This window comes from Argopecten irradians, chromosome 6 (genome assembly GCF_041381155.1).
Source record: "Argopecten irradians isolate NY chromosome 6, Ai_NY, whole genome shotgun sequence".
Lineage (NCBI taxonomy): Eukaryota > Metazoa > Mollusca > Bivalvia > Pectinida > Pectinidae > Argopecten > Argopecten irradians.
Window position 1 is genome coordinate 31,374,464 of NC_091139.1, and position 12,877 is coordinate 31,387,340.

A 12,877-nucleotide genomic window follows, 5' to 3' on the forward strand; every position below is an offset into this window, starting at 1 on the left:
TGGGGTCGATCAGCGCACGAGTTAGGGCGAGCAGTCGTTCGTCATTCTACGTCACGCTATTGGAGAGGCTTCCCAGATGTCAATGCGCTGCACAGATTCGCACAATGTATGGAGGGCCGCCATACTGGTGGGACGATATCGGTCACGCTGTTGGCTGAATTCCCTTCAGTTGGGGGCTTTTGGGCATCCCAATGCAGTGCACTCCTGTCGAAATAAAGGAGAAGTTGCTGAAGGCTCTTGATGAGGATAATAATGTAAGAAATTTGGTATTTGGATGCGGTTGTGAGATGTTTTTTGTCCCGGCATGAGGAAGGTGGCCGATTAGTGAACAGTCCGACACAGGACTGTTGCAGTTTGAGTGAAAGTTGTGCTGTTGTCGCATGCATGGTCCGAAATAACCAACATTACTTAAACATAATACATTTGTTATTGATTTTAAAACCATTTATACGATTTAGAAACGTTTGATTCATGATTTAAGAAATACAGTTCATTATAGTTTTACATTGAATATTATGCAAGTTGTCCTTATTTGTGCAATCATATTATGACGGCTGTCGTGTGTCTGGTTCATTTATTTGCCTATGACCTTATGGCTAGAAACGTGTCGCTTAATTTACACGCACACTTTTTGGATACGTACACAGAATCGCCGTGGATTTGGTCATTTGATCTAGGCCTACTCTGCATGCTGTAGACGTTGTCTAAATATAGACATAAACCGCATGGCTTTATGTCTTAAGGTATTTTTCCCCCGATAGGTGTATTGATTTCTTAATGAGATTCAGTAAACTTGGATCCAATCAACAATATATCACTCACTGATAGAAGACTTTTGGTCTTGCCATACCCAGGCCTCATTTTCGTCAACTTCCCCTAGTGTAGCAAAAATCCTTGGCTTAAAATATCTCCGGGGGGAAAAGGCATAATTTGACTTTTTGTAGATTATGAAACTGGGTCTTTGTATGAAATTCACCAGGGATGCACTTTTATCCATAATGCCCAAGTAATTGGGCTTTATGAAATTGTGATGTGGCAACAAAACATGCTGAAAAAACAGTTTTAATTCAACATATCTCTGATCCATATATAGATTGTATTTTAGACACATTTTCATAACATACCAGTACTACATTATTTATCATTAGGCTTTTTACAGAAAGTAAACAATTTACACCTACATGGCTATAATTAGTGATGACTGGGTTAATTAAGTTAGTCAGATTTGGTATGTATTCGTGGATAAAATATAATGAAATGATCATCATGATCGACAAGAGTTTCAAAATGGTATTTATACAATACATAGAACATTTCCATCAAAATTGAACTGAACTTGAAAAAGGGTTTCATGTGCAATTTGCAACACTAGTCTATACAAAAGTTTATAATTGATAACAGGTTGGGGAAAACCACTGTTATAAACTTTGTTGTTTGCACACTGGCATTTGTTTTGATCATGTAATCATGGTTTTGCACTGGGTGGTACTGTACATAGATCTAGATATGTAGCCCATCTGCACAGCTGGTTAAGAAGATTTGCATCTAGGTGAACAGAGCTAATGCTATAGCAATAATGCAGCTGTGGTTGCTCCAAATGCTTCATATGGCTTGATGCTGGATTTGATCTACATTTTAGTGCTTTAGTTGTAACATAAATGGGCTATCCTTCATGTAATGGTATTTGTTAAGATTTTGTATTGGCTGAGAAACTGAAAAGTATTGAAAATATTACCAGTAATGAATAGTGCAACTAGAATTAATTTATGAGATACTTTTATTTACTCTGTCAAACAAACTACATATAGGTATATATACATATAGTGATGTGTATAGTGAATACATCTAGATAGGAAATTCTTTAAAATCTATGTATATCGCTGCAAATGCAACTTTCACTTAATTTGTTGGCCAGGTCAACTGTCAGATCATTGTGGGGTTTCTCTGGGCACTGTGTGTATAGGTTCATTTCACTCATAAGAAGACCCATGGTATGATTTATATTATTAGCCCACCATCAAATCGCTTTTTGTCCGTGGTCCGTCGTCCATCCGTCCGTCCTTCCGTCCGTTAACAATTCTTGTTACCGCTATTTCTCAAAGTACTGGAGGGATGTTTCTCAAATTTCATATGTGGGTTCCCCTAGGGCCCTTGTTGTGCATATTGTATTTTGGGACCAATCGGTCAACAAAATGGCCGCCAGGCAGCCATCTTGGATTTTGATAGTTAAAGTTTGTTACCGCTATTTCTCAGAATGTAATGAAGGGATCTTTCTCAAATTTCACATGTAAGTTCCCCTAGGGGCCTAGTTGTGCATATTGCATTTTGGGACCAAACGATTAACAAGATGGCCGACAGGCCGCCATCTTGGATTTTGATAGTTTAAAGTTTGTTACCGCTATTTCTCAAAAAGTACCAAAAGAATTCTTCTCAAATTTCATGTACAGGTTCCCTTAGGGCCCTAGTTGTGCATATTGCATTTTGGGACCGATCCATGAACAAGATGGCAGACAGGCCGCCATCTTGGATTTTGATAATTTAAGTTTGTTACAGCTATATCTCAGAAAGTACTGAAGGGATCTGTCTCAAATTGCATGTGCAGGTTCCCTTAGGGGTCTAGTTGTGCATATTGCATTTTCGGACGGATCTGTGAACAAGATGGCCGACAGGACGCCATCTTGGATTTTGATAGTTGAAGCTTGTTACCACTATTTCTTAGAAAGTACTGAAGGGATCTGTCTCAAATTTCATGTGCAGGTTCCCCTAGGTCCCTGGTTATGCAAATTGCATTTTGGTACTGATCAGTGAACAAGATTGCCAACAGGAAGCCATCTTGGATTTTGACAATTGAAGTTTTTTTCCGCTATGTCTAAGAATGTACTGAAGGGATCTGTCTCAAATTGTATGTGCAGGTTCTTCTAGGGGTCTAGTTGTGCATATTGCATTTTAGGACCGATCGGTGAATAAGATGGCCGACAGGTAGCCGTCTTGGATTTTGATAATTGAAGTTTGTTACTGTTATATATTTCAGAAAGTAGTCAAGGGATCTTTCTCAAATTTCATGTGTAGTAATATGTAGTAAAAGCTTGAAAAGCAGAGAGAAGATCCCTCTTTCCTTTGTCAGACAAAGATCATTCTTAGGTGGGCGCCAAGATCCCTCTGGGATCTCTTGTTAGAGAAAGAATGTAATATGAAGCTTTAAGGTGTTATGGTAACATTTAAAGTTAATTATATGACCATTCCAATTTTGGGCATTGAGCCTGCACTTGTAACACACCTTTATGGTGACAATCTGTTTCATGTATCAACATAGATACCCTAAACACCATGACCGTTATCATATTTCTTTCCAAACAATTTTTGGGGCAAAAAATGTGATTTCGGATATTCATTGGTTGCTATGACACTAGTTTTATTTTACAGTAAATTTTCATGATAATGATTTTATATATGATAATAAATGGAATGCAACCAAGATATTTCTGAAACAATCATTTTCAAACATGAGGGGGTGTATGAAATTTGATAGATCATTGATTGACAACCATGTAACTCACTTCATACTAAAATTCATCTTTCATGTTATTCAATACATGCTTGTTCCAGATATATCGGGTAGGTTTTTATTTACATATACAGGACGAGGTACATGTATTATAAAAAAATAAAGTAAAAGAAAGCCTGTGTCATTGCAACCAGAACATACAAAATCACATTTTTTGTCCCCAAAATAGTTTCTATAGAAATTAGAATTGCTTGTAATGAAGAGGTGTTGGTTTCTTGAACATTCACAAGTGAAACTGATATATGGTCACTTCTACCAGTGAGCTCTGTAGGTCCCCTTAAGCTTGTTTTTGATTCCTTATATTCTAAAATTTATGCAATAATATAATGTATTATGTGAATAAAATATTGTATGAACTTCACTGATGTGGATTGTGTAACTTGTTTAACAATTAATGTAAAATCAAATATAAGGAATAGATGAATGAATATCATAAATATCTCCTAAGATTTAAAGTTGTTTTTGCTTGTTTTAGGTGGTCGATATGGCGGGAGTTTTGGCGGTCATCACCGTGTTGGAAACATATCCAATCACCCGGGAGGCCTTGGAGGTTTGTGGAGGCCTTTACATTTTGTATGAATTAAAAGCACAACTAAAATGTAATGAAATAAAGAGAAAAGGTTATTTATTTTAAAATCACTATCATATCTCTTTAGCTAAAGTAATTGCTTAGTTAGATTGGTTTGGGGTCCATTTGCATTTCGCTCAAATTGAAAAAATAGGTATTTTTCACTCAAATACTTCATGCTAATGGAGAATGAAAAAATAATCAATAACTATATATATTCATTCCTATTGATATTGTTTCTTTAAAGCATTCCTTCTTGCATGTGAAACCACATCCTTGATATTCTAAGGATTATTAGCTCACCTGTTCCAAAGGACCGAGGTGAGCTTATGGGATACCGCGTCGTCAACAATCGACTTCTTCTCCATAACCGCTGTTGGATTTCAACAAAATTTGACTGGTAGCATCCTTATGGGCTACTAACTGAAAATTGTACAAATGATGGGGCTGACCCCCCGGGGGCCTGAGGGGCGGGGCCAAAAGGGGTCAATTTAGCTATTTCCATATAAACGACTTCTTCTCTGAAACCAAGCATGGGATAACACCCATAATGCAATGGTAGCATCCGTATAGGGTGAGGATTCAAAATTGTACAAATGATGGGGCTGACCCCACGGGGGCCTGAGGGGCGGGGTCAAATGGGGTCAATTTGGCTATTTCCATATAAACGACTTCTTCTCTGAAACTAAGCATGAGATAGCACTCATAATGCAATGGTAGCATCCTTATAGGGTGAGGATTCAAAATTGTACAAATAATGGGGCTGACCCCCCGGGGGCCTGAGGGGCGGGGTCAAAAGGGGCCAATTTGGCTATTTCCATATAAACGACTTCTTCTCTGAAACTAAGCATGGTATAGCACCCATAATGCAATGGTAGCATCCTTGTAGGGTGGGGATTCCAAATTGTGTAAATGATAGGGCTGACCCCCCGGGGCCTGAGGGGCGGGGTCAAAAGGGGTTAATTTGGCTATTTTCATATAAATGACTTCTTCTCTGCAACTAAGCATTGTATAGCACCCATTATGCAATGGTAGCATCCTTATAGGGTGGGGATTCCAAATTGTGCAAATGATGGGACTGACCCCCCGGGGGCCCTGAGGGGCGGGGTCAAATGGGGTCATTTTGGCTATTTCCATATAAATGACTTCTCTGCAACTAAGCATGGTATAGCACCCATAATGCAATGGTAGCATCCTTGTAGGCTGGGGATTCCAAATTGAGCAAATGATAGGGCTGACCCCCGGGGGCCTGAGGGGCGGGGTCAAAAGTGGTCAGTTTCCATATAAATGACTTTTTCTCTGCAACTTAACATGGGATTGCGCTCATAATGCAATGGTTACATCCTTACAGGGTTTGGATTCAAAATTTTGCAAATGATGGGGCTGACCCCCCGGGGGCCTGAAGGGTGGGGTCAAAAGGGGTCAATTTGGCTATTTCCATATAAACGACTTCTTCTCTGCAACTAAGAATGGAAGAGCACTTATAATGCAATGGTAGCATCCTAATAGGGTTGGGATTTGAAATTGTACAAATGATAGGGCTGACCCCTGGGACCTTAAACGGCAATAGATGCGAGGTCAAAAAGGTCAATTAGGCTACTATTTTCATATAAATTACTTTGTCTCTGAACCTATGTATTGGATAGCATACTTGTATTCAAAATTAAACTTTGGGAGTCAATTTTGCTTATTTTTCTAATTGTCAGAGTCTTGTGATAATTACTAACAAAAAACCAGGTGAGCGATACAGGCCCTCTGGGCCTCTTGTTATTAGCTCACCTGGCCCAAAGGGCCGGTGAGCTTATGTCATGGCGCGGCGTCCGTCGTCCGTCGTCCGTCGTCCGTTCCGTCCGCGTCCGTCCGTCGTCCGTCTGTCCGTCAACAATTCCTTTAAATGGCTACTAGTCATAGAGTTCTGCATGGATTGTAACCAAATTTGGCCACAAACATCCTTGGGGGAGGGGAACAGAACTTGTATAAATTTTGGCTCTGACCCCCCTGGGGCAGGAGGGCGGGGCCCAATAGGAAATAGAGGTAAATCCTTAAATCGCTACTAGTCATAGAGTTCTGCATGGATTGTAACCAAATTTGGCCACAAACATCCTTGGGGAAGGGGGAACAGAACTTGTATAAATTTTGGCTCTGACCCCCCGGGGCAGGAGGGGCGGGGCCCAATAGGGGAAATAGAGGTAAATCCTTTAAATCGCTACTAGTCATAGAGTTCTGCATGGATTGTAACAAATTTGGCCACAAACATCCTTGGGGGGGGGAACAGAACTTGTATAAATTTTGGCTCTGACCCCCCCGGGGCAGGAGGGGCGGGGCCCAATAGGGGAAATAGAGGTAAATCCTATAAATCGCTACTTGTCCTAGAGTTCTGCATGGATTGTAACCAAATTTGGCCACAAACATCCTTGGGGGAAGGGGAACAGAGCTTGTATAAATTTTGGCTCTGACCCCCCGGGGCAGGAGGGGCGGGGCCCAATAGGGGAAATAGAGGTAAATCCTATAAATCGCTACTTGTCCTAGAGTTTTGCATGGATTGTAACCAAAATTGGCCACAAACATCCTTGGGAAAGGGGAACAGAACTTGTATAAATTTTGGCTCTGACCCCCTGGGGCAGGAGGGGCAGGGCCCAATAGGGGAAATAGAGGTTAAATCCTATAAATCGCTACTTGTCCTAGAGTTCTGCATGGATTGTAACCAAATTTGGCCACAAACATCCTTTTTGGAAGGGAAACAGAACTTGTATAAATTTTGGCTCTTACCCCCCAGGGGCAGGAGAGGTGTGGCCCAATATGGGAAATCAGAGTAAATATTCAAATTCCTTCAGAAAAGAAACAATGAACTGTATTCAGAACATGACTTGGCATTACAAACCAGGTGAGCGATACAGGCCCTCTGGGCCTCTTGTTACTAATTTACTGTCTGTACCCACCCGGGAATATGTCATTAAAACGGAAGGCATTTCAGGAGGAAAAAAATTACCAAACAAAGGCCTGCTGATACTTCCTGTAAAAATTAACCGAGAGCTATACCCAGCATTAAAACCATACAGTGTACCATACAGTGTACCATACAGTGTACCATTCTGTTATTAGATTCTTTTGATGTACATCAAAGGACCAAACTGTCTGTGTCAGTTGTTGTTTCATACAGAGCCTTCACTTTTGACATAGTCTCGGGGTGGATATTACAACAGTGATAGTAAACTCTGGAATATCATGGATGAATATCATGGATGAATAAAACAATGTTTGATAGATTAACATTAACAATAAATGTATGATGATTATCAGAACTTTCACGATATACACAATTAAATGATTTCATTCTAGAAAAGAAGTTTGTTAATGAATTTTTTTTCTTTTTGCAGCAAACGAGGATTGGAAGGACTGTCAATGAACTCAGACGGAAGACTTCTAATGATCAATTGGCCAAACGAGCAAAAAAACTGGTACGGAACTGGCAGAAACTTATATCTGCCAGTCCACAGTCGGACAACTGTGCTGTCAACGGTGATAAAGATAATGGAGAAAGGATAGCTGGAAAACATGCACAATTGTCGTCTCTTCAGGGTAGCGATTCTTCGTGTCCAAACAGCCCTGCTTTCCCGCAAAAGTTAGTGTCGCCTGCACTATCCAGAGTGAATGCACAAAATGCAAGTGTTCGATCTAGTCCTTCACTGTCACATACAGTTAAACCAACAACACCAAACCTACAGCCATCTCAAAGAAGTAAGAGTAAGCCGAGTACACCAAAACTACCACAGAGTTCGACGACTTTCAACAGCAAACCAAATACTCCTAATCTACCAGTACAACAGCAGCAGAGAGGCAGAAGTAAACCAACTACACCAAATCTGCCTCAGAATTCAAGGCTGGGACAATCTCCAAAACTGATGAGAACAGATTCTCCGAAGTATTCTCTAAACCAAAAATCTGTTAACTCGCCCAAGGTGTCTGTTAACTCGCCTAAAGTATCTGTAAACTCACCAAAAGTAGCAGTACTTGAGAACTCTATTCGTGCAGCATCTCCGTCAGGCTCCAATGAGTCAAGTCTGGGTAGACCTCTAACACCGTCAGAATGTGGAAGCGCCAGTAGACCTCATACTCCACAGTCATTCTGTAATGGCCCTGAGCCATCAGGAGCGAGGTTACCCAGAAACTTATCTCACGAGAGTTTGTCTAACTCATCCACACATAATAATAATGCAGAGGATAGACAACAGAACAGTTCTAATCATTCCAGCGAAGTTCCTATAGTCTCTAAAACAGTTTCCCCTTCAAAGGCTTCTAAGGCTGCAAAGCCAGATCAAAGCTTGAATGTAAAAACTAATGTTGCCAACAAAAAGAGATCACGAGAAGACATGAATGGCTCTGGGCAGCCGAGTAAAATTGCACGTATGCAAAACAGTGATATCGGTAGTGGAACTTATAAAAAGGCTATGAATGGCTCCCTACAAACTTCATTATCGAGCATTGATGCAAGTTTATCAGAAATGGGCTCCAGCAGTTCTTCAACTCCAGATGGCAAAGGAAGTTTTTCATGCAAGAGAAATGTTAATCTGTCAGTTAAAACTGAAACAACACCTAAAGTTTCTGATAAAGTCATAATGTCTGGGAAAACGCCGAAAGTGAAAACCACAGCACAACTAATAGCAGACTTGCAAGCTAAGAGTGGCAGCGCAGCGTTGGGGAGTAGTGTTATAAGAGACATAGAAACTAATCAGATTCACAAAGAATCTGACATGACAGATTCTGTACTTCCACCGGGAGTTGGTAAAAAACGTCGACCTAAACCAGACACATCCACTCCTGTCCGGTCTCATCTAACCCTCAGCAAAACAAAGACTGAACTTGTAGAGAAGTTTCTGCAAACATCTGTGACACCAAGTACAGCGGAAGATCTGAGTCCATTCAAATATGACATTAGCAAAGCAGAATCTCCATTTACGCCTGGTAAATATGACTCGAGTCTAGAGGTTGATGTAACAAACAGTTCAGGCGGAGACACCAGTTTTCGTCCGGCTGAGGTTAAACCTGTAGAACATGCCGATACAGAAAATAGCAATAATGTTCGGACAGAGGAACATGTAAAACCATTAACTTTGGAGGAAGCCTATGACTTGCTTCCGCCTATTGATTATAATAATGTTTATACAGAGGAGGAGGATGTTTTTGAACCTATTCCAGAAGAAAGCGTGTCTGTGAGTGATCGTGATGTGCAACGTGTACTAGAGGAAGAGTGGGCTGGTGTAAATGGTGTTTACAACACATATGGGAGATGGTGCGATTGGACACAAACTATGTCTGGTTCATCATATAATGGTGATGCTCTGCATATTTTGCCATATGTTCTCATAGATGATTAAGTAGTCGTTGATATTGTTTTGAAATCCTGCTGAAGTAAATGACAAGACTGTTTAACATGATGACATCGGTTTTAGTGCTTTCATTTATGCAGGACCTCTCCATTTCTTATGTTAAAAGTTGTTTTTGCAATTTTTTTTATTTGTAATAGTTTAATATATATATGTCATGTGTTATAATGTTTGTGTAAAATTTGTCACATTTAAATAACAAAGAGAGGATATCAGATTTATTAAATAAATCAAAAGAAAAAAGTTTTGTTTGGATTGATTTAGTTGCAGCAATCAAAACTTGTCAGTAAATGGTCTCAAGATTTAGAAGAGCCAATACCCTGAATGCTGTAATGTTGCAAACTTAAAAAATTTTTTTAAAAGAAGAAAAAAAAAGGAAAGGAATAAAAATACTATTATTCAAGTCTGTAATGATAATGACATTTAGCTTTAGCTAGATTTTTAGCCCACCATCATCAGATGGTGGGCTATTCAAATCGCCCTGCGTCCGTGGTCCGTGGTCCGTCCGTAAACAAAGCTTGTTATCACTATTTCTTAAAAACTACTGCAGGGATTTTGTTCAAACTTCACATGGAGGGTCCCCTTGGTCCATATTTGTGCCATACGGATTTTGTGGCTGATCGGTTAAACAAGATGGCTGCCAGACAGCCATCTTTGATTTTGGCAGTTGAAGTTTGTTATCGATATTTCTTGAGAGCTACTGAAGGGATTTTGTTCAAACTTCACATGGAGGTTACCCTTGGTCCCTAGTTGTGCCATACAGATTTTGAGGCTGATCAAAAAAACAAGATGGCCGCCAGACAGCCATCTTTGATTTTGGCAGTTGAAGTTTGTTATCGATATTTCTTAGGAACTGCTGAAGGGAAACAAGATGGCCGCCAGGCCGCCATCTTGGATTTTGATAGTTAAGGTTTGATATCCCTATTTCTCAGATAGTACTGAAGGGATCTGTCTCAAATTGCATATGTAGCCTCCCTAGGGACCTAGTTGTGCATATTGCATTTTGGGACCAATCGGTCAACAAGATGGCCGCCACGCAACCATCTTTGATTTTGTAATTCAAAGTTTGTTATCGCTATTTCTCAGAAAGTACTGAAGGGATCTGTCTCAAAATTCATATGTAGGTTCCCCTAGGGACCTAGTTGTGCATATTGTGATTTGGGACCGATCGGTCAACAAGATTGCTGCCAGGCAGCCATCTTGGATTTTGATATTCAAAGTTTGTTATTGCTATTTCTCAGAAAGTATTGAATGGATCTTTCTCAAATTTCATATGTAGGTTCCCCTAGGGCCCTAGTTGTGCATATTGTGATTTGGGACTGATTGATGAACAAGATGGCCGCCAAGGAGTCATCTTAGATTTTGATAGTTGAAGTTTGTTACCGCTAAAAGTTTAAAAAGTAGAGAAAGGATCCATCTTTCCATTGTCAGATATAGATCATTCTTTGGTGGGTGCCAAGATCCCTCTGGGATCTCTTGTATACATATTCTGATAACCTGGATGTCATATAAAAGTAATATACATGTACAGAATATTTATACAAAATCTTGACAATAGTACGTAAATAGGTTGAGAATGAGATGAGGTGAATTTCAACACTTGATAAGGTTCTTAAACTCTCGGCAAGTCTTGTTTGAAAACTTTTTAAGTTCTTGCCCACGAGATTCCAATAATGCAAGTTATTTCACCCTCAAGAAAGTCAGAGGGTAAAAATTCTATTCTCCCATACTTCTGAAATATTCCTAGAAATTTTAAGCTGTAGAAAGCTAAGAGAAAGACAATTGCAACCTTAGCTATCATACACGGGAGTCCCACTGGCTAGACAGTTCAAGATACTCCACCCTTGACAAAAAATGGAATTTTTTCTCTATCACAAACAAGCAGACGAATTAGTATTTTACTTCAGTGAGGTTACTTTACACCATTACCACCATTGAACAATTTTAACTTATCTATCTTTAAGATAAGAATAACAAAATTAATTGTGTACGAAAGAAAAAAACCATGGCCTATATAGAATGAAGACTTGATTGTGCATGCACCAAAAGCAAAATAAATTATTTTATATGCAATTCTGTTTGAATTAGTTACACATATACACGAATAAATGTCAGTCATTGTTAAACTGAGTATCGTTTATGTTGTCAGCGGTGGAGCATTAATCGTGCGGCATCCATTATTTTTTATGTCAATCGGCTTTTCTGTTATGATGGCACAATGAAAATGCTATAAAACCACTGAAATGGATTTGTCAAGTGGATAGGGTTATACACTCTATCTCAATTTTACCCACGTGTAAGATTTTCACAAGTGCTACTATTTGACAAGCCTCCTGTTGACTAACCAAAAAACCTGCATTCGGGTTGCAATATCCCTGTCCACTTGACACACCCATGTAAGATTTTAGTAGTCTTTTTCCATCGTCAATATGAAGTACACGAGAAACCCCGACTTTACTTACTAACACATAATCCTTGACTTAATGAAAGTGGATCATTTACTCATTATTATCACAATCATGCACTTTGCAATGACCTCCAATTTACGACAAATACCTGGAAATGCTTGTGCATGTTGTTTAGATAACTTTGTTAATAGACTTTGCAATGACTGTCATAATAAGCAATAGTTAAAGTGCTACAAAGCAATAGTTAAAGTGCTACAAAGCAATAGTTAAAGTGCTACAAAGCAAAAGTTAAAGTGTGTCAACATACACAAAACATTGCTTAAGCAATAATAAATTGGATACAAGTTCTTATGATAATATATAACAGAGGGAAATAATTATGTGGTAAACTAACAAAGTTTTTTCAGGTTAAAATAAATGTTGCTGTCACAAGAAAGGTTAAAGATCAAGTTTACTACCTGTATTACTGAAAATTCTGTATGTCCCATCAAAGTCCAATAAGGGGGTTTTGAGATCCCAAAACGATGTGGATAAGAAAACAATTTTCCATTAATAAGTTCCACCTTCTGGTGATTATGACGTCACGAAACTTGCATCAAATGATGATGCCATAATCATATTTTGACATTATTTCCACTAGTAGTGTGCTGCCAGCCGGGCTCAAACCCGCAACCCCGGACTTACTGGTCCGCCGCTCTACTGACTGAGCTAAATGGAAATCCCCCCCCCCAGCACACGAAGCTAAAATGGAAATCGCCCCCCCCCCCCCCCCCCAGCACGAAGCTAGAAGGCTACTTCACTCTCGGAAACCCACTCCCACTACTCCACTACCCGCCGTTTATATATATCAGAACATAGGCTGATCAACGTGGGTAACCGACGATGCACTACTTGGGCTACTTCATTTCTAAAACCCGATATATTACCACAAGACTCCACCTCTGGGCTGCAA

The 12,877-nt window shown here is 39.6% G+C and overlaps 1 protein-coding gene across 1 annotated transcript; it reads left to right on the forward strand.

Moving 5' to 3' along the window:
* The first annotated feature begins 42 nt into the window (after positions 1-42).
* Positions 43-11,643, forward strand: LOC138325630 (mediator of RNA polymerase II transcription subunit 26-like). The gene is made up of 3 exons (XM_069271419.1): positions 43-254; positions 4,041-4,115; positions 7,511-11,643. Exons 1-3 carry the CDS (start codon positions 192-194, stop codon positions 9,506-9,508), a joined length of 2,136 nt encoding a protein of 711 aa, XP_069127520.1. The 5' UTR covers positions 43-191; the 3' UTR covers positions 9,509-11,643.
* Positions 11,644-12,877: the final 1,234 nt, after the last annotated feature.

Excerpts from the sequence above, each read along its gene's own strand:
- LOC138325630 (XM_069271419.1), top strand. The coding sequence starts at position 192 with ATGCAGTGCACTCCTGTCGAAATAAAGGAGAAGTTGCTGAAGGCTCTT. Across the intron at positions 255-4,040 it reads CTCTTGATGAGGATAATAAT|GTGGTCGATATGGCGGGAGT; the intron begins GTAAGAAATTTG and ends TGCTTGTTTTAG. Across the intron at positions 4,116-7,510 it reads TCACCCGGGAGGCCTTGGAG|CAAACGAGGATTGGAAGGAC; the intron begins GTTTGTGGAGGC and ends TTCTTTTTGCAG.